Source organism: Molossus molossus, unplaced genomic scaffold (genome assembly GCF_014108415.1).
Source record: "Molossus molossus isolate mMolMol1 unplaced genomic scaffold, mMolMol1.p scaffold_m16_p_15, whole genome shotgun sequence".
NCBI classification, from domain to species: domain Eukaryota; kingdom Metazoa; phylum Chordata; class Mammalia; order Chiroptera; family Molossidae; genus Molossus; species Molossus molossus.
Window position 1 is genome coordinate 53153114 of NW_023425350.1, and position 24706 is coordinate 53177819.

Genomic DNA, 24706 nt, shown 5'->3' on the forward strand with positions numbered 1-24706 from the left:
AACAATCCGACCTCTAACCAAAGGGTCCACGTGAACCGGGAGGGGAGCGACCAGCTGGGACGACCACAAGCAAACGCTGCAGCGTGAGCTGACATTTAACACTGTAACGGGCATGCGGAGCCCTGGGCCGTGCCCAACCCAGGAGCTAAGCCGGTGGGGACTGGAGAGAGCCTGGGAGAAGCAGGAGCCAAGAGGCGGGCCCCAGCCCCTGAAGGAACAGGGGACCTTCTGGCTTTGGGGAGGGTTTGTCAGGGAGGGAACCAGAGGGCAAGGTACGGGGCCACTCTCCCTTCCCCAGGTTCCAGCCCCTCCCACACACAGGTTTTCACCCTTCCACCGCCTCCCACCGCAGGACCTGGCCGGCTGAGGCAGGGCCCTGGGCCAGGCCCCGTTAGACCGTGGCACTCAGCATGGCCTCCGTCTCTGGCAGGATCTTGTTCTGGTTAGAGTCCAGGCCAAAGAACTTGACACTGAGGCCGTCCACGGGGTGCAGGACGGGGACCAGCGTGATGCGGGGGAAGGTCCGGGTGGCCAGCTCGAAGCGGCTGGTGCTGGCCAGCTCCACCGCCAGCACCTTCAGGAACAGCTTGGCCAGGTGCTTGCCCAGGCAGGTCCGGACGCCGCCGCCGAAGGGAAGGTAATGGAAGCGGCCGTCCTTGTCTTCGCTCCGAGCCTGACCGAAGCGGTCGGGGTCAAACAGGTTCACATCTTTGAACACAGGCGCTGTGTCATGAGTGTCCCGGATGCTGTACATGACACTCCATCCTTTGGGGATCTGGAAACCCTGGAGGCAAGGGGGAGAAGGGTGTGGTGGTGAGGGCCAGAGGAGACCAGAGAGGGCCCAGGACTTGCCACCTGCAGGCCCCACCCAGATGTTCCTACAAACACCCCACTGTGGGCCCTGGCTGGCCAGCACCCCCCAGCATTAGTCCAGTCTCTAAGTATAAATGTCCACATGCAACTTCATATATGACGCCCAGGCTGGCTCCATCTGACCCAGCATTCGGAACAAGGTCTCTCCTGCCAGACTGAAAGCTCCTTGAAAACCAGGGTGTCTCCCCGGCAGACTGAGGTACCCTGGAGGGGAGTCTGTTCCTTCCCATGGGCCAGCCCCGCCCACGGCAGCTCCCCTGAGCCCCAGGCCCAGCCCGGACCCCGCTCACGTCCAGCTCGAAGGTCTGCAGCACGGTGCGGTAGCCGCCCGAGATGGGCGTGAAGAGGCGCATGACCTCCTTGATGACGCAGTCCAGGTAGTGCAGCCCGCCCAGGGTGTCGAGCCGCAGCGTGCCCTCGCAGGGGCAGCCGCCGTGCAGGATGCCGTGGGCCCGCAGCTCCTCCCGCAGCTTCTCCAGCACGGCCGGGTGCTTCAGGAGCTGCATGATGAGCGACGTGCTGGCGCTGGCCGTGGTCGCATAGGCGGCAAAGATCAGCTCCAGGGTCCCGTCCTGCGCACAGAGCGGAGAGACGCGCTAGGCATCCAGGCGGCCAGGCGGCCCTGCCAGGGTCCCCCGGGGCCCACCGTCCTCTGGCTGGGTACCGCCGGCTTCCTCTGAGCCTCATGTTGCTGGGGCATCGGGGCCACATTGGACACGGGTCAGAGGGCCAGTCCAGAGGAACTACAACCCAGGGCAGGGGCAGGAGCCTGGAAGTCCCCTGGGTGGGTCCACTTCTCGCACACTGCTGGATTCGGGGGAAGTGAGCCGCAGCAGCCTGATTCCGGCAGCGGGCTCACAGATAAAGGACAAAGAAAAAAATCCCAAGAAACCAGGCACTAGGCAGGTGTGTGGGGTGAGGGTTCAGGGCCGAAATCCCGACCTTCCCAGCCCCAGCTCCTCCCTCCACCCCCAGCAGGACATCAGGTCTGGGAGGCAGTCCGGGGCGTACCCACGAGGACCTGGTGTGGGACTGCAATGGGAAGGCGGAGGGGGCTCCCCCACGGTGCCCTGGGGAGCCAGGCCCCTGGGCCAGGGGTGCCCATGGAAAGGCCCCAACATGTGAATGCCTGACCCAGGGGGAGTGAAGAAACCGGGTCCTCTACTTGCCATGGCACCACCTATGGTCAAAAACTTTCTGTGGGTGGGAAGCCATCCGGACTCCTTCCTGGCTCTCTAGGAGGAACGAGGCCAGAGGAGGAGGTGCAGGTGGGGAGTGGGCCGTCTGCAGCAATCCCCGCCCGCACCTGCACACGGGGACGGACTACTGGATCCCCTCTCCGGCAGAATACCCACCCTGAAAGGGGCAGCTCGGAAGCTCTTCTAGAGCCCTACGTGGACAGTTCTGTGCCTGCAGCCGGACTGGCTTCCCTAGTGCCAAGCAGGCTGGGAGGGTGTCAAATGTCACCAACTTGAAAAGGCTGGTAGGACGGGGGAAACCCGAGTCCGATTTCCCCCTTGGGGAATCTCCCCAGCTCTTCCCCAAGGACTGGTCTGCCCTCAAGCAGGTGGCTTCCTCTTCTGTGTCTGAGTTTCCTTTGTGACTTTCCAGGACCATCAAGACAACTAAAATGCACTGGAATAGTGAAGACTGGAAGGAGGGGAAGAGGGGCGGACAAATACCACTGGCACTGAGTCCCTTCAGAGGTTGCTGAGGGCTGGGCAGGACGGAAAACCTGGAGCCCCGGGTCAGGGGACACCTTCGCCACCAAGTCTGGGTGCACAGCAAGTCGTGGGGAGAGGAAAGGCAGCCCCACCCATCATGGGTGCCCCTCGTCCTCCCACCAGACCATGTGCATGGTGGGCAGGGACAGGGTCTCTCTTCTTGGTTTGCCCCCAGCCCAATGCAGTGGTGGCCACAGCAGCCGCTCAAAAACAGTCCCTGTGGAATGGGACCAGAAGGGGCTGCCGCCATCCCCCTGGGTGGCCCTGCTGCGGAACATGAGGAGCTCGAGCTGCCTGCTGGGGAGTCCCCCACCTTCAGCTCCTGCATGGTCATCTCCTTCCCGTGCTCCTTGCTGCTCTCAATGAGGATGTCCAAGGCGTCCGAGTAGTCCTTGCCCTGCGTACACTGCAGCTTCTCCCGGATCGCCTTTTCCAGGCCCTTCTGTAGGGTCTGTCGTGCTTGGATGCCCTGGGGGGACAAGGGGACCATCCTGTCACCCACTGGGAAGGGCAGGGCCACCAAGGGCTTCCTCCCAAGGTGGGGTGGGATTCCTATGAGAACCTCCTCTCTCAGACACAGAGACCCCACCCTCCCACTGAGGGTGTGTGACAGGTGACCATCTATCAGCGACCCCTCCCCGGGGGGGTGGTTCATGAATGCCCATCTCCTCTCCTCCCAGGCCCCCGGTGCTCACCCGCCGGTAGCCACTAAAGGGCAAGTCGACAGGCAGGGAGAAGACATTCTCCACAAACTGCTGGTAGACCTCAAAGAGGTGCCCGAGCTCCTCTTCAGGGATGCTGAAGCCCAGGAGCACGCGGATGGCCATGCGGAAGGTGAGCTTCTGTGCCTCCTGGTACACGTTGATGGCCTCGGGGTGGCTGCTCCAGGCTCGGAGCGTGTCCTGGATCACCAGCTGGATCTTGGGCAGGTAGCTCTCCAGAGCCTCGTGGCTAAAGATCTTGGAGAACACCTGGAGGGCAGCGAGGCGGGCAAGCTGGTCAGATGGGCTCGGGCTGCTGCCTACAAGGCTCCCGGGGGTCTGACCGAAGCACAGGTCCCATGACTGTGATTGGGGAAAACTCCAGGCCCTCCCCCTGACCGAGCTCCCCCTTCTGTCTCCCAGACACAGTCCCCTGGCTGGCTCCCCTATTCTGAACCCTCCTGCGGCCTGTGTCTTGGTGGAGGGTGACAGGGGAAGGACAGGATTAAAACCTTGTTCATAAGTATTTTTATTCAAGTCAAGACCTTCCACATCACTCACGAGGTGACCTGAGCTGTCACCTTCTGTCTTGACCCCCCCAGCAAAGCACGTGCTCCAAACAATGGCAAAGCCCGGGGGACTGGGCAGTCCAGCTGCCAACAGGTCTGTGGCTGATGTGGCCGTACCAGCCACAGGGGCAACACAGAGACAGCTGGGCAGGGCTGGAGGGGAGGCAGCCCTCCACCGCAGCGGCCCATTCCCGAATTCCCAGGCCACAGGGCAGAAGTGTCCAGGAAGAGTGGAATAAAGGTGAGCACACTGGATAAGGAAGAGGCGGAAAGCAGTAGTAGCTGGCTCTCCTTCTCCACTGAAGGGAGAACAAGAGTGTCTGAGGCTAGACTGCAAGTAGGACTTCCTGAGATCCAAATTGGCACTCACTCCCTGGGAACCATCCACTAGGTGGACATCCTAGGGAGGTAACAGCTGTGCCATCAAGATGTCTTCAGTGCGACCAGGTCTGGAGGCAGGAGGACGGGGGTAAGGCTTTCCACCCAAAATGATCACAAAGGCAAACAGAAGCCCTTTGAATTCCTGGCGTCTTCCAGGTCCATCTTAAGTAGCCAATGAGACCCTGCTGCAAATCCCCCTGCTTTCGATTCTCCTAATTCCTCAGCAACCCCTCCTGCCCCTCCTCCCCGATGCCCCTGCACACCAGGCTGCTGCCGTGCTGTACAGGAGAAGGGAGGATGTTAGTTTATTTACTGATGGCCTGTGGGTCTCACTTGTAACCAACACCCTCCATCCCCCACCCCCAGAGTCTGGAGCAGAAGGGGGGTGCCCTCCCACCAGCACCGAGGGGAAGGTCATGGGGGAGGGAGGAGGAGGGGCAGAGCAGGGGAAGGAGACACATATTCCTCCAGGCCCCCCCACCCTGCTCCACGCAAACCACACACACACACCCGCCCCCCCTCCTGCCCCCCAAACACAACCACCACACAAACTGTAAATGTGAGAATTTCCCCTGCAGTCAGCTCAAGGAGGAAAAGGTAACATTTTCCTGGCCTCGGCCCTGCATGGCTAATGGGAGGGCTGGTTTGCAGAAATAACAGTGCTGGCCCTTCAGTGGCCCAGCCAGGCGTTCACAATAGCACTTTCATTCCGAAATTCCCGGTGGGCAGAGGGAGGCGGGAGGGAGGGAGGCCGCCGGTGAGGGGCAGAGAAGCCGCACTGTTTGAGGCTGCTCCTGCTACTAAGGGACAGCTGAAAGGTGGAAGCTGGTGGGAGGTGGCCGAGGGCAACCCACGGCTGGACGGGTCCCTCACACCTGGCTCAGTGCGGGGTCCCAGGAATTTCCAGGGGGGACTTCAGCTGCCACCTCCCTTCACAGGGTTATGGATGAAGGTAGTGTCCGCCTCAGCCCTCCAACCTGCTGTCCTTAGGATTCCAAGTCCAGCTCTTGATCAAAAAGTCTTATGAGGTGGGAATGGGGGCCCTGTCCCCAGACCCCAACGCTGACCAACAAAGAAGCCTTACAGAACAGCAAAGCCCACGGGGTGAGCAGAAAGTGGCACATGGGAGCAGAGCAGGCTTACTGGGGAGGCCGAAAGATAACTATGGCTGCCAGGCCCCAGGGGGGACAGCTGGAGGTGAGGACAAGGGGAGACAGCGAGGCCACACCTGGCCCAGAGTCGCCAGCCCAGGGCTGATGGAGGGGGACGGTCAAGGAGCGGATGGGCAGGGGCTGGCCAGGGCCCCTAGCGAAAGGCAGGCATGTAGAGGGGCCACAGGGCAGAGGCCACACTGACAGAGCCGCAGACCAAGCCAGCTGGGCTCTAAGAGGCAGCGGGGTGGTAACAAAAAGGCAGGCTGGGTGCCCAGAGACCTGAATTTAACCCAGATCATCCACCAACTCACTGTGCGATCAAGGCCAAGTCCCCCCGTCCCCCCAGCCTCAGTGTCCTCATCTGTAAAACAGTAAGGTTAAACCAGGTGACCTCTTTTCCCTCTCAATGTCCACAGCACATAGGCACCAGTATCCATGTCTCCCTAAGTAGATGCTATCCCCTCAAAGAAGCCCCAAATCTGGCACTGCACGAATCACCCAGTAAGTGCCTGCCAGGCCCCCACTCACACCCTCTACAAGGGCTACAATGGCCCAGGAGAGGCCATCTCAGGGTTCCTGAAGGGGAGGTCTCAGGGCCCCCAGTGCAACCTCAGGAGTAGCCAGACTGGACCCACTGACAAGCCCTGCCCTGCCCCAAAGGTTACATTCTCTGCGCCCTCTAGCGATGGCCGACTGAATAGCGCCTTCTCAAGCCCTCGGGCCAAGGAGAGCAGGGAGGACCCAAGGAGACATGGGACTGAGCAGAGGGACTCTGAGGGCAGGTGGCCCACACCTCACCTCTAGGTGGGAAGGAGGCCTGAGCAAGGACAAGAGCTGGAATGACCCCAGGAGGCCCACACACACCATTTGCCTGCAGCCCTCCGCAGGGCTGGGGCTTCTGAAATGAACTGCAGCCAGGAGCAACGCTCTTATCTTGACCCATCAAGAAATGTAACCAGATGTTCTGTAATCCCCTTTTACCTGGATGTCCCAGGATTCTCCTCGGAGCCCCCCGAGGTGAAGAAACTACCCAAATGAGAAGCCAAGCAAAGGCAGATTTGGGGCACTCTGAGACCAAGGGGCTTTGCTCCCAAGACACCAGGTCCCTGCTCCTGCCTCTGGCCCAGCGGTTCCATAGGCACAGGAAAACTCCAGGGCCTCATCCCTGGGTCTGTGCCCAGGGTGAACAACGCGGGCACTTCCCGAAGTAGGGGCAGCCCCCCCACACAGGCCAGGAGGAGGCGGAGGTGCTGGCAGGGCAGCGGGAAGCTGCTGCAGCAGGGCGGGCGGGGTCAGGACTCGGGCAGTGGGAAGGTGCCCAGTGGAGCCACTCAGTGTGAAGAGAGGAAGGGTTCCCAGCCCCTAGAGCCGCCTTCCCTGACCACAACAGTAACAGGAGCCAAGGCGGCTTTGTACCCCTCTGGGGCTTCCCTTGGAATTCCCAAAAGTGAGCCAAGAATGCTGGACAAAGGTCATCGGGAACCAGCCCTGGCCCGGGCAAAGCCCCGCAAGAGGCAGCAACAGGTATGGACTTTCCACCAGGGTTAATGCTGGGGAGAAAGAGGGCAGAGGATCAGGGGGACCTGGGAACCCCCGGGCACAGGCTGGAGCAGGACCGGCTCCTGCCTTTAGGATGTGCTTGGAAACCCTCCCCCTGCCTGTGTTGGTTTCACCAGCAACATCCCTGATTCAAGAGCCACATCCCTGATTCTCTTTCTCCCCTGAATGGGAGATGATGCCACATGAGGTGGGAAGGAGAGGTGGGGGGGGGGGGGACCACCAAGGGGCCTGTCAAGGCTCAAATTCCCTGTAACTGTTTTTACAAATCCTTCCTCCTCCCCCACGCCTGCCTCTCACCCAGTGTCCCTGGGAGGGGAATCACTCCATGAACCCCACGGCCCTGCAGCTGATCTGCCCAGCCAGATAACCTCCCCCTTCTCTGCTGGTCGCTGTGGATGGACAGACAGATGAGATGGACGGGCAGCCTCTGGAGCTGGAAAAGACAGAGAGGGAACCCATTCGCTGGGCCAGTGACTCAGACTGGGAGGAATGGAAGCGGCTGCCCGGGAGGGTGGGGTCCTGGGCAGGCCACCCCGCCAAGCCACCGGAGCCGTGGCCTGTGGAGTGGAAAGAATAACAGAGGGCAGGCAGCCACCGGGGCAGCTGTCCGCACAGCACAGGGGTGACGCCAAGGTGTGTACTTTATACTCAAGTTAAGAGGGAGGACAAGAGTGGACGTCATCTTCCCAGATGCCTGGCATTTCCATTGGGCCTTGACTTCACCCTGGCTGCCTCTTAAGCCAGCCCCTACTCAGCCCCCCTGGTTGGAAGGGGCTGGCCCAGACCTCCCAGCCTGTGCACGCCCCTCTGGGTTCCCAGCCTCTGTAGAAACAGAGTACCTGTCCCCCATTTGCCTCCAGCTCCAATCATCTCCCCTAATTCTTCTACAACAACAGAAGTACCCAGCAGGGGGGAGGGCAGCACCTGGCAGAGCCTGGAACTGAAACGGTTTGCCCACTCATTCCTCTTCCAGCCACAGTAAAACCCCCTCAGAAAGCTGAGGCCCAAAGGGGAAGGGCCTCCCAAGGTTGCCATCCAGGGCATGCCTGCCACACCCACCAGGTCCCTAAACCCCCTGCCTCCCACCACTCCTAGCCCCATCAAGTGGCCCTCTACTCAACCTGAGGGCTCTGACGAGCTCTGAGGGGGACCCTCCGCTCTGGCCCAAGTTTATTCTAAGGGCAAGGCCAGCTGCTCTGGCTACTCTGTTTTGCTCTCAGGATTTCCCAGCCTCTGGAGACACCCCCCAACCCCTGCCCTTCTGGCTGGGGAACCTGGAATGGCATAAGGGGCTCAGGGCTACAGCAGACCCCAGCCAAGCACACTCCCCTCCCACCAAGGCCACAATTGTCTCCCAAGGCTGACAGAGTGGACAAACACATCAGCACAGGCTCAGACCCTCCCTACCCTGGGAGGACACAGAAAGGAGGGAAAACGAAGGATGGCCCCCACTCTCAGTCAACCCACCCTCCCACTATTTGGCACAAGGGCACGCAGAGGGAGGCACCCGCTCCCAGGCGCCCTGGCGGCTGGCTGTGTGCTCCCTCCCCCACTGACCTTCAGAGACATCCGCTCCTGCCACCTGCCCACTCAGTGGCCCCTGTGCCCACCAGCGGGTGCTACAGTAACTTTTGAGTGAAGGATTTCAGCTGGTGGAACGAAGGTCTATGCCAGGAGGGCTTCCCAGTAACAGAGCTGCCTGGCTGTGCATGCTACCCGCCTTCCCATTCAACGCAGCTGGGAACCTCTGCCCTGAGCTGAGCCTGGTGGACATGACTGCACCAGTCCAAGGGCCACTTAGAGATGGTCCTGGCTGGCCTTCCCCAGGACCCTGCGACCATGGGCCCTCCTGTCTCTGCCCGCCTGCTGAAGCACCTCCTGGCGTCTCCCCAACACAAACGCACAGGGTTCCTGAGAGGAGAGCAGTGAGCCTGGGCCCAAGCTCCACCCCACCCGGGATGAGCCCAAAGGCCAGGTCAGTGAGAGGCAGTTGGTATGTCTCTTGACCCCTGCCCCCAAAGCCTGGGGACCGCTCGCTGCACCTCAGCCTCTGGCACAGTCCTTGTAGTCAGGCTCTGGGTAGGAGGGGCAAGAAGACTACTCCTGGGTCTCCCCAGGACAGGGGTCCCAGGCCAAGTGCATCCCCTGAAATGCTCTCTAAGTTCTGGGAAGGTCTAAAGTACCCAGAAGCTTCTGGCTCCTCGATGGGAAGAACCCCAGCCCCATCTCTGATGGAAAAGAGGAAACGCCTGGTCCTGGTACGTGGGCTGGGCACTGGAGGCTGCAATAGTGCCGACTCTCTCCCCGCTCTGACAACCTCTCCGCCATCACTCCTGCCCGACTATCGGCCCTTCCAGGACAACACCCCAGCCTCTGCACACAAAAAGAAGAGGGTTGGGGCCCTCCTCCATCAATCACTCACTCCAGGTGAGGGAGGTGTGACACAGGAGGAGGAACAGAGATTGGGGGTGGCTGCAGGAACACAGGCCTAGCTTCTGGAGAGGACTCTTAGGCTAGGCAAGACTTTTTGAACTTTCTCCCTGGCAACTCCTCCCCTCTTGGCCCTAGACAATCAGGGCAGCCAGGGCAAACACCTGGATTCAGTGATGGCCATGTAGAGCCCCTTCCCAGAACATCTGGTCAGACCTCCCAGAGAAGGAGTGGGTCACCAGCCCCAATGGAAACAGTGACGCTCCTAGTTACCGCGCCAGCTGGGCCCCAGCACACCTGGCCTCACTTCCTGTGAATGCATCCTAACCAGGCCTCGGCCTGGTCCCACAGCCCACTCCCTAGGCATGCCCCTGGCAGCAGCATGGGCTGTGAGTGGCACCTGGCAGCCCCCACCCTGGCCACAATGGGTCCACTGGACATTGGGGCCAGCAGATTGACCATTCTCTCCAGAATCAACTTGTGCTCAGTATTCTCCTCTCATCCCTCTGGCCAGACTCTCCTTTTGGAGGGCACGGACCAAGTTTCCTGTTTTTATGTTTGTGCCTAACCCAAGGCCTTCTATTTAGTTCAGTAAACTTAAGTCAATGAACTACCAATTAAAGAGATTTGAGGGAAGGACCATGTATACACATGTCACGTAGCAAGCACACAATGAGTTCACACAAAGTGAGGGCCGTGCACTGGTTCCCAAGCCTGTCAGGATGAAATTCCTTCTAGATGCTCCCCATGCCCAAGGAGCTAGGGGGCAAGGCAAGAGCGCCCCATCTCTGCCCCATAGGAGTCCTCAGTTTCTGCCCCCACCCCTGTCCCACCTCTGCCCTCCCTCCCCCTTCCCTGTGTATTCCTGACATTGGTCATCTGTGCAGCTCCTTCCTCCTCCACGCCTCCCAAATGAATAACGCAGGGCGAAACCTTGGGGCTTTCCAGGCTGGCCCTCCCCACCTGGAGGCCCAAGACCAAGTCAGGCAGGGGTGGGTGGAACCACAGGCAACAGCCTCACCCAGAAGCTCTCTGCATCCCCAGGTTCTCCCTCTCAGGTCTTGACCAAGCCTTTTTCCTCCCAGGATCCCCTCCCACCCCACCTTGCAGCTTCTGGCAGCCCCAGGTGGGCAGGACCCGGTCAGTAGTGCTCTGCTTGGTGGCCCAGAAACACCTCTTCCCATGGAGGGTGTTGAAGGATCCACCTGCCTTCGCTTGGTCTCCTGATGTGGAATCTCTCAACCTGTCCGAGTCTCAGTGCCCCCTTCTGTGAGAAGGGGGAAATAATCACTTTTTCTTGTCAAAGTCTCTATAAAGATCAAACGAAAAGCAACCATATTCTTTGGAGCTGCGTTTCTGAGTTTCAGACTCTCTCCACAGTGTTTGGGATGAACTTTTCATAGAGTCACAAAGACTAAGAAAAAAAGAGTGTCCCAGATATTTGAAAAGCCCCCATTCCTGAGCCTACAGCCCCCCCCCCCATCTGATTCAAGCCCTGCCAGCTGCCTCCTGCTTCAGAGAGGCAAATAAGAGATTTTAGGAGCCCCCTTCCAGTCCCTGAAATACGTTTTATGGGAGGAGGGGTGTTAGGGGTATGAGCAGACCCGTCCACTCCACGCGGTTTTTCCTCCTTTTGTCTGCTAGGGAGAACTACTCTTCAGAAGCCTTTCAGAAGACATCAAATACTGTGAGATGAATTCCTTCGTTCCCTGAGACCACCTCACACGCAGACTTCCGCCAGAGGGTCGGCCCACACTTGCCTCCTCCCCTCTCCTGGGCTCTGCCACTCTTCCTAGAGATCAGAGGCTGCCTCTGGGTTTCCTTCAGGTTTCAAACCTGGGTGAGTTGTCTGACCCAACGAAAAAAATGGAAGGAGGAGAGGTCTTGCAGTCTCCCCCACCCCCTTCTGGACGCTTTAAGCCCGCAAGCCAGCTCCCCGCCCGCCCGCCCGCGGCTCAGCTTTCGGGTTACTGCAGTTCAAACAGCACGTGCCGCCCGCGCTCGGAGCCGCTGCGGCTGCAGCCGCGGTGGCTCAGCCCTGCGAGGGGGCGGGGAGGCTCGCTCCGTGCGCGCTGGCTCTCCTTCGCGCCTCTTCCAGGCGCTCGGGAAATCCACAGGATAAACACCCACTTTCTCTTCCTCTTTATGGAAGGGGGTAGGTGCGCTTTGATCCCCCGCGGCGCCTGGGCTGCTCTCCCACCCCTCGCCCTTCCCCCACCGTCCAGACCCGTGTGCGCAGTGGCCCAAATTTCACCTCGCCCCTCCCAGACAGGGCCCTGCGCGCACAAGCTGCCCCAGCCCCCGCGCCTGCTCGCGTTGCCATTAAAGCAACCTGTGGCAGGAAGATTAGGCTTGATTTTAGAATGAGCCATCGGAATTCCCGGGGGAAACGTGGCAAAAAGAGGAGCGCCGGCCATGGTCTGCCCTCTTCTTTTACCAGTTTTGGGGAGCAAGGTGAGGCCAGGCTTTAGAGGCCTCAATCACCTCATGTTCAAGCTCTGTCCAAAACACCCTTCAAACTGCCACCCGTTGAACCAACAGTGGGCCAGCAAGAGGGCGGACTCGGAAGAGGCCTGTGCAGGCCCTAGATCCGGGATCGCAGCCGTCTAGGCAGGGAATCTCCAGGATGGGGTGCAAGCGGGGGCACGAACTTGGGTGGAGACGTCTCCAGGGCTCTGATAACTCCTTACCCCAAAGGGGGTGCACGGAAGAAGGCAGTCAGGGCAGGGTTGCGGGGCTCTTGGTCCTGAGCTCTTACCTTGCGTTTGTTGCGGTGGATGTCGCCAATGGAGTTGGCCACCGTGTTCGGGCCGAGCAGCATGCGTGTGCTGCGCGGCCACTCAGTGCTCACCAGGTGGTGCTCACCCATGAGGATCTTGCGCACGTTCTCTGCGCCGGTCACGCGAATCAGTGGCCGCCCCAGCAAGTGCGTCTTGAACACGTTGCCGTACTTCTCCCTCCGCGACGACTGGAAGCCAGAACCCTGAGGGAGCCACAAGGGAGACCTCTCTAAGGGCGCACGTCTCCGGATGAGACTTACCAGAGGCCCAACCTCCAGGGCTCACGGGGAAAGGACAGAGGACACCACTCCGGGCACCAGCCCCCTGCTCCCCCTTCCCCCCTATACAAGCACGCGCGTAGGTTTTATTTTTCATTGCATGCGCAAGAACTGGGAAGTAGGGCCCAGAGGATAATAAATAACGCAAGGAGGCGGGAGGCCCAAGGGCGCCCCTCGAGAAGCTGTTTTTTAGTAACGACTGGCGGGAGGGAAAAGGTATCGGGACGGCAGTTCCCGAAGCTAGAGCCTCCGCCACCCTCCCCACCACCCCCAAACTCCTCCGCCTTGCGCTCCGGAGCCTCTTGGAATAAATATTTCCAGGCTCCGGGCCACGGGCTGGCGAGACCCCGCCGGGGTGGCCGCAGGCCAAAGATTATTTATAGCGGTGAGCGGTCCGTGCCCGGAGGCAGTCTCTACTGATGGGGGCGGGGGTTTCCTCGGTTCTGGGGTGTGGACCGCGAAGGGACCCGGTGGCCCTCTGCGGGCTCTGCAGGGTCTGTCTGGTCAATATCTGAGAGCCGAGATTTTCCTAATACAATTTGCTCTGGAAATAACTGAGGACTTTCGTCGCCGCCCTGTAGTTTGGAACGGGAGCGCGGAGGAAGGCGCGTCCCGCGGGGCGGGGCCGGGCTGGGCGGCCGTCGCAGGTAATTGGATCTCGGCAGCGGCCGCGGCCGCGGCGGCGCTAGCGGAGGAGAGCTAGGCCCGGGCCAGGGCCCGGCGCTCCGAGGAGCTGGCTGGGCCGGCCCCTCGAGGGTACCGGAAACCGAGGGGACCTCCGAGAGGCGGGGGCAGGGGCGTCCCGCTCACCTTTGACGTAGGCGCTTGCTACCCCACCCCATATTAACCCTTTTCCTGCCAAAGCAGCGCTGGGTGACAAGGGGAGGGGCGCCACCTGTCCCGCTGTCCTGCCTTCCCGCCAACAATAGTGAGAGTGCGGGCTCCAGACCCCCGGGGTAAGGCATGCCCGGCTTCCCCTGCTGCCGGGTTGATTCCCCTCCTCGCTTCTCCTTTCTTCCACGGAAAAGTATTCTCCAGCTAGATGTGCACACACCCCGGCACTGCCGAAAAGTGACTCTGCATAACCCAGAGTACTAATCACTTTTCCACATGCGCCTCCGGCTCCGGCGCGCGACAGGAGCGAGCCTGGAGCGCCCGCGCCTGCAGGAGGGGGGCTTGGCCGCGGGGACGCCGCTCCACTCCCAGGCTGGCGGGTCGGGGAGAACAACCCCCACCCCGCCGCGGATCTAGACAGCTTCTACCCCTTTAAGAGAAATCTAAGAGAGGTTGGAGGTGCGACAAAGGGGGGGTGAGGAGCGGGGTTCCCTCCCTCCGTCTGCTGTACCCGTCTCGCTCGCTCAGTCTGACTCTCCGTCTCTCCTCTCCTTCTTTTCCTCTGTTTTTCTTTTCTTTCGACACAAAAGTTGGGCTGTGAATTTTCCGAGGTCGCCGCCGCCTCTCTCCCGACGCCCCCCCCCCCAGCCTCTGATCTGCCTAACTATAATTAAAGTGCGTTTTTTGTGGCATTAATAAAGAGTTATTTGTCCGCCGTTTCCACGGTCTTCACAAAGAGGACTTTCATAGGGGCGGCCGCTCGGGCCGCGAGTCCAATTTATACAAAAATGTTGTATTTTTAGCCCTGGGCTCTGTTTAGATGGCGCACGGTGGAAACGGAGAGCCCTTGGAGGTCCCCCCGTAAAATCTGATAAATGACTCCGAAAAAATAAAGCTGGGATTCAGAAGGCTCCCATTAACCCCTTCAGCGCCCCTCTGCAAGCATCCCCCTCCCCCATTTCCCTCCCACCGCGGAGTCTAGGGCCCCAAGGGCAAATGGATGGGGAGGCGCAGGCCTGCTTCCTCCTTCCCCATCTTCTGCGCTTGTTGGATGCTGAGCCCCCAAGGGCCTTTGTGGGATTCGGAGAAAAGGTCAGGGGGACATTGGGGGGGGCAGAGAAAGGTCAGGAAACGGGGGGGTGGGGAGGCGGTGACAGACCGCGGATTCCGCAGATTGGCTCTAACGAGGCAGGAGCCGATGCCCATGTGAGTTATTTTATTTCCTAAATTCTCGGCCAAAAAGCCTAGACCACCGCTGCAGTTAACCCTTTAAGTGTGGTGGCACGGGATACGCTCTGGGGATTTCCTTACCGGGGGGTAGTTCATTGGTTAAAGTGAAAACCACCGCGTTGCAGCAACAACCCCCCCAAAGAAATGGGATGATTCCGAGACTTGGGGGAAGACCACAGCGTCCCTCTGCCTGCCCGGGATCCACTGACACTTGGCGCCCAGAGGGGTGTAAGTGTGTGAGAGCGGATTGCACGCGTCTGTTAATTTCAAGCCAAGCTTTCTCACTTCTAAATCCACAGGTTTCTGCGTCCACCTCCCGCCTCACCTCTCCCTGCCAGGGCTGTCTGTTTCAGGACTTTCATTCTTCTTACTCTCATCAGCATCCACCCGACAAACACTCGTGCAGACGCGCACCCAACACGCCTCCCGCGGTAAACTTAGAGGCGTCCCCCAACCCCCGCCCCAAGAAAAAACCTGGTGTGTATCAAATTGCAAAAGCGATTGTCTAGCACTTGACGAGTTAAGTTCCAGGTTAATCTCCCCATTACCTATCTGGGTCCGGTTTCTGACGTGCCCACCCCCATTATCACCAGCAGTGTTGGGTTGTGCAGCGTCCAACAACAAACACACCCTCACTCTGTGGATCTCACACACCTCTCCGACGTTTCTCTTCCCTACCACATAGTCCTCACCCAATAAGTAAATAGACCCTTTTCCCCGAAAGCCGAGAACCCTCGGGTCTAGGCTTCTCCTTTTTCTTGGGTTACTTCCTTCCTCTCCCACCACAAAACACACACACTTTCTCGGACAGTGGCCCAGGGCAGTTGTACCTGGAGCAGCCGACGACGCGGTAGGAACACAGCCTGAGTCTTTAATAGGCCAATTCTGGCTGCCTCTGGCCCCCTCCTTCTCTTCCCGACTCAATTTTCAGGTCCCAGTGACACCGCCAAAGCCCAGGAAGCCAGCGGCGACTGGGCCCTGGAGGGCAAAGGGGAGGCGAAAGCGGACTCCTCACGCTTCCCTGCTGAGTAGCCTGCGACTGCGAGAGTCTGTCTGGAGAGCCCTCCGGGGTCCGGGGACCTTTCTGATCAGCTAGCTCCTGGAACCTGCGCACCCTGCGCCAGTCGGCTCCGAACCACGCCGCAGGCGGGCAAGGGAAGCCCGGGAGCCGCAGGGAGATAGGAGGGAAGGGGCGTGGCGGGGACCAGCGCCTTCAGGCTCCCGGCGCCCCCTGGCCGGCCCACGGCACCATCGGCCCCGCGCTCGCCGCTAGCGGACCCCGGAGAGCAGCGGAGCGAGTGCGCCCTTACCTGTAGCAGCCAGTGGCCCGTCTCTCCGATGAGCGGGAAGCCCATGGAGCCCTTGGGGATGGGTAGCTTGCAGCTCTTGTCGCGGGTGGCAGCCCAGCGCAGCTGCCACAACTGCTGCGACACGGCCAGCAGCAGCGTCACCGACACCAGGCACGCGGCGAGGGTGGCCAGGGCCGACACCAGCTCCAAGCCCTCAAAGAGCATGTTGGCGGCCGCTCGGGGGATTGGCTGTGCTGGCCGCAGCGGGGGAGGGGAGGGCCGGACGACAAGGGATGGGAGCGGCGGGGGAGGGGAGACTGCGGCCGGGGGTCCTGGCACCTCCAGCCGAAACAGAGAAGGAGGAAGGGGCCGAGGTAAGGGGAGAGGGGAGTGGAGGCTTCGAGGGGAGCGGAGAGCGGGAGGGAAAAAAAATTGCCTAGAAGAGAGAGAGGAGACACGAGGCGACTCAGAGTGTAACTTTGTTTGTTTGTTTGTTTGTTTGTTCCCTTATAGCGGACTTAGGGGCTGCTGGAGGGGTGGTGAGATGAAGCCGTGAATCAAGCTGGTGGATTAGCTCTCCCCACAACCATCACACTCGGAAAACTTTGGAAAACTTTGTCCAGCGGGAGCCTCTCTTGTAAGCCCCTTCCCCTGCTCAGAAAAAAAAAAAAAAAGAGGATGGCAAAGAGAGATAGCGGAAAGAAAGTGCGATCGATTGGTCAAAAGTTTCCCCCTCAAATTCCTAGGTGGAAAAAAAAGGAAAAAAAAAAATCCTGAATCCAAAAATTCCAACGAACCCAGAAACTTTGGGGGCGATGGGGAAGGCTCCCCGGCCGAGGCGAGTGGAGAGGCTGGAGCCCAGCGTCCCTGGGCTGCCCCGGGCGGTGCGCCTTAGCCCCAGAGCCGCTGCTGCACCCCCGAAGCGGGCACGGCAGGCGAGGCGGCGCGGCTGCCGGAGCGCGGTGCGGAGCCGGCGGACCGCGGCCGGGATGGGACGCAGCCGGCGACAGAGCCCCGGGCGAGCGCTGGGGCGGCGGCAGCGGCGGCAGCGGCGGGCGGGAGGGGTGAGGCGGGGTGGGGTTGGGGGAGGAGGTGAAAACCCGAGCTGGGCTATTGTATCAATTAAGAAAAGGCAGTCCGTCCCGGGACGCAGGCTCTCGGCTCTGGAGTTGCTGCTGGGGGAAGAAAGGGGGGAAAAAAGAAAAGGAAGGCAAAAGGAATGAAAGAGGGGGAAAAGCAGGAGGCAGGATTTCAGGGCTGGTGGTTTTAAAAGCTTCTCTCAATGTGAATTTGAGTCCAAAGCCAGGCGATGCGTGTGTTTATATAGAGGCGGGAGGCTGCGCCGTGGGCGCTCCGCCAGCCACCCCCCTCCCCGGCGCGCTCACAAAGCCGGAGGCGTGGTGAGAGGCCGGCGGCCCGAGCGTGTGAGCGCCCGCCGCCGCCCGCCCCGCCCCGGCCGCCCGCCGCCCGCCCGGGACCCACTTGTAGCCGCCGCAGGATCAAACTCAGTTCACCTCTCGCCTCCTCTTCCTTCTCGCCGGCGTCTCGCTGATGCCAGCACCTACAGACGGGCGAGATGAGACACACACACACACACACACACACACACGCACGGTGCGCACTCGCACGGTGCCCGCTTGGCTGCTAGGCTACTTACCTCCCTCTTTTCCTCCCTCCCAGGTCCCCGGCCCCCACCTTCCTCACCAGGCAGTCCCGCGTGGGCCGTCTCCCCAGCAGCTGAGGGCTCTGCCGGACCGCCCCTCAACTGAGGGGCACCAGAAACCCCTGGACCGGTACTCAGGGTCCCGAGCTCCTATTCCGCGGAACCCCGCCGGCTCCTATCTCCAGGGACCCCTTTGTCCTCCCATTTGCCACTCCCAGACCCTCCATCCCGGGTCCGTACACCCCCAAACCTCCGATGACAAGATCTTTCCCCACCCCAATATATCTCTTACCCTACAAGACCCCGACGATCCCCTCTCCCCAAACGCCGACGCTGCAGCCCGTCCTCTCGGACACCTGGAGACCCCCTAACTTTGAAGTCCCCCCCGTCCCCCCGCAGCGTCGGAGGAACCCGGTCGCTGGTCCCGGTGAGTGTCCCGCGCCGGGGACAAATGCGGTGGCCGGCCTCCGGAGGCGGGAGGAGTCGGGTACAAACGTTCATTGATACAAATGGGTAAATAAACATGCCGGGTGAGCGCGGCCACCTTCTCCTAGCCGGCCTTAGAGGGCCCGGCGCGCGTGCCTGTGCGAGGTGTGCCTGTGGCCCCGGGACGCACCTGTGTGGCGCGCGTGTGTGACCCTGAGTCGGCCCGACGTCTGGGGAGCTGTGTGGTGTGTCTGAGGGCTTGTGTACTCTCTGTTGTGTGTGTGTCTGTGCATCCTTGCATCTGTCTGTCATCTGGCCTCTCTGCCGGCGTGTCTGTGACACATGGAGCTGTGCGTGCCAACCTCGCCATCGTCTAGCTAGTGCCTGGCTCGCCCTCTTCTGTGCGTCCTATTCCCTCAGCCCCCTTGTCTCTCTGCCTGTCACTTTTGCGATCTCAGAGCGGACGACTTGCTATCCCACCTTCAGTTTAGGATGGTGTATGTGTAAACGAAACTAGGCTCCCCTTTGAAAACCTCCCATGCCCCCAGTACGAGTACTATGTTAGAGTTCACTGGAAGAGAACGTGTGTGAGCGTCTAAGGTGCGAGTATATGTGCTGTCCCTCCCGGTGTGAGCGCTTCTGAGGCTGATGTGGCCGGCGCAGAGTTTAAGCTGGTCTCCGGCAGCCAGCGCTGGGTCATCTCGACTCTCACTCTCTGCCCTGGAACCCCACCTGGTGGACAATTATAGTACTACAAATTCAGAGGGAAGCTATTCCTGTTCCCCTTCCACCATCCTCCTTTCATAGTGGGAGATTCCCCCTAGAGGGCCTGCTTATAGACTCCCGAAGACTCAGACTTCCACCCCAGGTAACTCGGGGCCCAGGCACTCACAAACTCCCTGCCAGGAACAGTGTGGGCCCAGAAATAGAGAGCTGGGGCACACTCACAGCAGGGAAGTTTCACTGGACAGTCAACTCTGGACTGGGGACCCAGGAGTGGCAACGTCCCTGGTCTAGAGATGAAACTGGGTGAGAATGGGACTAGGAGAGATTTCTGAGGCCCTATTGTTTTGAAAAGCCCTAAGAATCCAACCTGACCCCCCCCCCACCCCTCCCCCACACACACCCCAGGCGTGGCACTAGCCTGAAGTATGAAATGGGCAAGATGGCCCTGGGGGACACACAGCCTTATAGGGACTCAAAGAGATGCAGAGGCAAATACTGAGCACACACATACATGGGAAGGCACATACACTTAGAATCATTGCCAGCAAACTCAAGTAATAGCTCCCTTCCAGCCACCAACTTGCAGAGCCCACGAGAGGTGTCTGCTCTGCAGGCTCACAGCGCTCGAAGTCTCTCTGGATGCCTTGTCCTCCCTCCCCTCCCCTCCATTCAGGGATGGCCGTTGTGCACGTCCATCCTCCAATGTTCAGGCGTGCAGTGGGCGTTGGGTGGGGCATGGGGAAGTCACTTTGAGTCCTCATTGCCCACTCACAAAGTGGGGTCCTGGGGAATGTCCACAGGGACAGGACAGCCCCACAGTGGTAGTTGCTGGATTTCCTGACTGGAGCCATCTCTCTGCTCAAGTCCCAAAGAGTACTTAGAAAAAAAGAGATGGAAAGCCATGTTGTAGACAGGAGGAATTCTGGGTGGTGGAGCAGGTTCTCATTTGGAGGGGGCTAGGACAGCAACCATCTTCACCCTCAGAGAACATTCTTTTATCTACCTGAGATGGAATTCTGACCCTGGCCCCAGACTGAGCCCTACTGTAGTCCTTAGTCTCACCTATACCCCTGACCTAAAACAGACCACAGAGCCTACTCCTAGGTCGACCCTTAATTCTGGTCACAAGCTGACCCTATCCCTGATCCCAGAAGGACCTCCAGTCCTATCGAGCATCACCCAACTTCACCTTTGGTCAGAGGAGGTGGCTGGCCCCTGTGGGCTGGCCCAACGGTGGCTCTGGGAGCAGGAGTGGGCTAAGAACCTTTTTCTCACTCTGGCCCGAGAATGATCTGCCTGTTCCCTGTGAGCATCCCTCTCCCCACAAAGCTGGCTGTGGCTAATGTCTCAGGAACTCCTGCACACCCTCTGCCGACAACCCTTTCCCAGGGGCCCAGGGCACACCCAGGCTTTAGCTCTTGTCTGCACTGCTCTGAAGCCTCGGCTCACAGCTTGCCCGCCACGTCCTCATGGCCCCTAAGGCCCCTTGAAATCAGTCAGAACAGACTGGGGCATCAGCTGTGGGGATGCTGGTTCAAAGGGAGGTCTATGTGGGTGAACTGGCAAAGCCTGGCAGAAGGGGGGCTGGGAGATACGGAGGGCGAGGCCTCAGGTGCTCTAGGAATATGCATCCAACGGGCAATGCACAGCCTCTGCACCCGCTTTCCGGGCTCAGAAAACACGCATCCATGGCGGCCAATCTGCCTAAGTCCTGCTCCTTCCTCACCAGGCACAGAGCTCTCCAGGATCATCCTGGACTTTCTATGCCCAAAGGAATGAAGACATTGTACCTTCCAAATTCCTAACCCGTGTGCAGTCCTATGGAGCCAACAAATCTCTCCTATTTTATTTCATCTCCGCAACAGCCCCGCGAGGTAACACTCTAGGTATTAGAGTGGCACAGCGCTTCTTGTACTGATCAGAAAACCGAGGCCCGAGTCCTCCTCCCCACCCGCACTGTCCTGGTCCCGCTCCCAGCAAGTGAGCAGCCACAGGAGAGGCCCTGCCCCGCACGGCAGCTGCCCCTTTGTTTAATGCCCATGCTTCTGACCATGAAAGCTAACAACAGAGGGAGTTGTCAATTTTACACTCAAATTTGCATACTTTGGGCCTGGAATTTTTTTTGAATTAAATTTTTTTTTTAACTTTTTCTTAAACTATCTCTGCTTCCTCCAACCAGAGCCAAATTAAAGGGGGGGGGGCACAGGATGATGGTGGGGCAGCTCCTTGATCCTCCCGTCCAGTGCCAGAGAGCAGGGACCAGGAGGTGGTGGGCAGGAAGCGGGGCTGGTACTCGGGTCTGCAGAGTTGCACAGGATCTTCCTGACCTCCCGTCTGGACCGTGGTGGTCCAGCCTGAGAGGGCTCAGAATTTCATCTCGTGGAGTCCTCTGCTCAGCCCTGTCCTGCCGGCTCCAAGGAGCCCTTGGAAATCAGCGCTCAGCTCCTCCCGGGGCCTCAGGCTAGTCCTCATGCTAAGGACTCTCAGTGCAGTGGTGGGACCTGTTGCCTGAAAAATTCTAAAGCCAGTGGGAAGTGACAATCTGTTTCCACCTGAGGAGCTATGGAGAGAGGGCCCACCCTGGGACACCAGCTCCCTCCAGGCGTGTTCCTCTACCCTTCTGCAGAACTGGAGCAGAACTGCCACCCCAGTCACCAGCAGTGTCCCTTCCGCCCTGGATCCCAGACTGTGGCCCCGGATGTTCATCCGAGGCCTGTTCGCCTGCCTTCTCCCTCTCTGTGTCCTCCGTCCAGAGAGCACCGCTCTGGCTGCAGGGCCCCTCCGGCGCCCAGGCCTCAAGGACAGTTTAGAGGACGCTCCCTGACTGTGTCCTGGCAATTCTGAGAGGGGAAGAAACCCCTGCCATCCAGGCAGGTTGAGGTGGGGGCTCAACCCGCTTGGCCTGGAAATCACCACAGAGCCATGGATGCTGCGTCTCCGGGGCCCCCGGGGGCTCAGCTCTCGTCCACACTCCCTCCTTGCAGCTCCAGGGGCTTGAGGCTGCTGGTTAGACCCTTACTGGCCCTTGGGAACCGCTGCCCGCCAGCCCCACCGGCCGGCCGCCTCCCGGAGCTGCCATCCTGCCGCCTGAGATGCAGCGAAGAAAAGCGGGGTTCTGGACACAGAGTCGCTCGTTTCTTAAAGGTTTCCTCCTTCTTTGTCCTTGATTGTGGCTCGCTCCCCCCTCACCAGGTATCCTCCCATCACCGGCTCTTTAGATTTTTTTTTTTACTTTTGTTTTACAGATAACAACCCCTGCCCAAGTGTCTGGACCGGGTGGACGTAGACACAGCCAGGCTGCCCGGTCCCAGACACAGAGCAGCGGCTAGGAGCGCCCCTCACCCCCCCCCCTGCAGCCCTGGGAAGGGGTGGCCCTGGAACAAGCCTTGTTCCTTTCTCCTTTGCCTGAGTGTGCACAAGCCTCACCCCAGACTCATCTCGGAAGTCTCGGCTTCAGACGCTCGCCCCAGAAGGAATTTTCTGAAAGAAATGGAATCACCCCCATCCTCCTAGTCAAAGCCCCCATACCCAGCCCACACCCAACCCAGACGAAAGCAACCCAAAAAGGGACTTGCCGATGAAGCCAACAGGGTGGGTGGAAGGGACACAGCTGGCAGCTGGGTCCAGATCAGCACTGATGGAAGAGAGGAGCCTGCCCGGGGCGAGGGGCCCGCAGTGCCCCAGGCTGGCTGTGGCTGGCAGGGACACTGTCGCAGAGATGGCGTTCAGGCCCGGGCAGCCAAGAGCCCTTTATAGCCTGAAACCTGCCCTGGCACCGCCCACTGGGCGGTTGTAACCAGGCCTGCAACTAGGGGAGTCGCTAGGAGCTGGGAGGGCATCCGCCCCAGGACCCCAGGGCCAGCCCCCCACCCCAACACACAAATCTGGGATTCGACCTCTCCCATCCCAGGCAACTGGATGTCCTGGTATGTATAAAAGACTGTGTGTGTGTGTGTGTGGCTATGTGTGTGAGGCTGTGTGTGTGTGGGGGAGGCTATGTGTGTGTGTGAGGCTGTGTGTGTGTGTATGAAGCTGTGTGTGTGTGAGGCTGTGTGTGTGTGTGAGGCTATGTGTGTGTGGGAGGCTGTGTGTGTGAGGCTGTGTGTGTGTGAGACTGTGTCTGTGTGAGGCTGTGTCTATGTGTGTGTGTGAGGCTTTGTGTGTGTGTGTGAAGCTGTGTGTGTGAGACTGTGTCTGTGTGAGGCTGTGTCTATGTGTATGTGTGAGGCTGTGTGTGTGTGTGTGAAGCTGTGTGTGTGTGAGACTGTGTCTGTGTGAGGCTATGTCTATGTGTGTGTGTGAGGCTGTGTGTGTGTGTGTGAGGTTGTGTGTGTGTGAGACTGTGTCTGTGTGAGGCTATGTCTACGTGTGTGTGTGTGAGGCTGTGTGTGTGTGTGAAGCTGTGTGTGTGTGAGGCTGTGTCTGTGTGAGGCTGTATGTGTGAGGCTGTGTCTGTGTGAGGCTGTGTCTATGTGTGTGTCAGGCTGTATGTGTGAGGCTGTGTGTGTGCGTGAGGCTGTTTGTGTGTGGCTGTGTGTGAGGCTGTGTGAGCTGGTCTGTGTGTGTGAGGCTGTGTCTATGTGTGCGTGTGAGGCTGTGTGTGAGGCCGTGTGAGCTGGTCTGTGTGTGTCAGGCTGTGTGTGTGTGAGGCTGTGTGAGCTGGTCTGTGTGTGTCAGGCTGTGTGTGTGTGAGGCCGTGTGAGCTGGTCTGTGTGTGTCAGGCTGTGTGTGTGTGAGGCCGTTTGAGCTGGTCTGTGTGTGTGAGGCTGTGTGTGTGTGAGGCCGTGTGAGCTGGTCTGTGTGTGTGAGGCTGTGTGTGTGTGAGGCTATGTGAACTGGTCTGTGTGTGTGTGGCTGTGTGTGAGGCTGTGTGAGCTGGTCTGTGTGTGTGAGGCTGTGTGAGCTGCTCTGTGTGCGTGCCTGCATGCTTAACCGTCCACTCAAAGACCTCGGATCTCTTCCCCTCAGCCTCTTTCTCTAGCAGTAACAGTTTTTGAAAGGGTGGGGAAAGCAGTGTGTTTCTGCTCAGTTTATCAAATTACACTCAGTGACAAAGGACTGAAGTGCATTTTCTTGAAGGCTTGACAATCGGGATCCAGGCAGAAAACAGAGAGGCAGGACAGAGAACCCCGAGCTTTTGTCGGAGGTGAAAGACCGAGTGGAAGGCGGGGCTGCGGTGGGGTGGCTCCGAGGGACTTTGCCTTCGTGTTGTCTGTGCTGAAAACTCTCCCCACCCACACCCTTAGTCGCCCAAATCCCACGGATCCAGACATGTCAAGGTTGTTGGTTTCTAGAAGGAGCACTGTGCGTCTTCACGTGGGCTGAGACGGGCTGCAGCCCCGCGCCCGCCGGGCAGTCTCTCAGCCGTGCTCACCCCGGTACAGTGCCCCATCCCGGCTGCGCCCCGGCTTCTTCGCAGGCGGCTGGTTGGGCCATGGGTGGCTTGGGCTTTCTGCCAATCAAAGTTCCCTCTTGCCCTTGAACCCCCAGGGTGGCTCGATGGGGAAGGATGGCCTGTCGGGGCAGTCTGGGGCCTGGGCGGAGGACACGAGAGCACTGGACTGCTTGTCCCGAAGGTTTCCATGCTTTGGGGACCAAGAGGGAGGGCAGCAACCCAAGTTACCAGCTTCAGATGGAGAACAGCCTGGGAAGAAAAATATTCCCGTACCTGGAGCTTGGAGACTGCCTGAGACGAGTCCAGCTTTGTTCACAGCCAGCCGGCGGGCAGGCCAGCCCACTGACCAGCAGCCTTGCCCAGGGAGCTGGGGGAGCAGAGCGAACCCGAGAACCTAGCTGGCAGGCCTCCCCCAAGCCCGACTCACTTCCTCTTGCACGGGGCATGGTCCTGCTGACTCTCAGAGGGTGAGGCCGAGCGGCCGGGCTGGGGCCACCGCACGTGCTGCTCTTCCTACTCACACCTACACCCCACCCAGCGCCACGCTGGCCCGCGTCCCTGATGCTGCAGCTCGAATTACTTTCCTCCCCAGACACTGACGTGGAGGCCAAAGAGAAGTCGTCCCGACTGACGACCCAGGCTACCCTAGCACCTGCCTGCCCCCAGCGGCTCACCTTGATCGCCTCGCCTGGG

At 59.8% G+C, this 24706-nt stretch overlaps 1 protein-coding gene across 2 annotated transcripts; it reads right to left on the reverse strand.

Annotated features, from left to right (window-relative positions):
- Positions 1-228: 228 nt before the first annotated feature.
- On the reverse strand, positions 229-16031 carry LOC118630914 (cytochrome P450 26B1). 2 transcript variants are annotated; one of them, XM_036263155.1, is made up of 6 exons: positions 15825-16031; positions 12151-12375; positions 3293-3568; positions 2911-3066; positions 1164-1445; positions 229-784 (listed from the first exon to the last, which is right to left on the reverse strand). In XM_036263155.1, exons 1-6 carry the CDS (start codon positions 16026-16028, stop codon positions 392-394), a joined length of 1536 nt encoding a protein of 511 aa, XP_036119048.1. In that variant the 5' UTR covers positions 16029-16031; the 3' UTR covers positions 229-391. The 2 variants fall into 2 exon arrangements, with proteins under 2 accessions (XP_036119048.1, XP_036119050.1); XM_036263157.1 differs by lacking the exon at positions 12151-12375 and having other exon boundaries at positions 355-784; positions 15825-16028.
- Positions 16032-24706: the final 8675 nt, after the last annotated feature.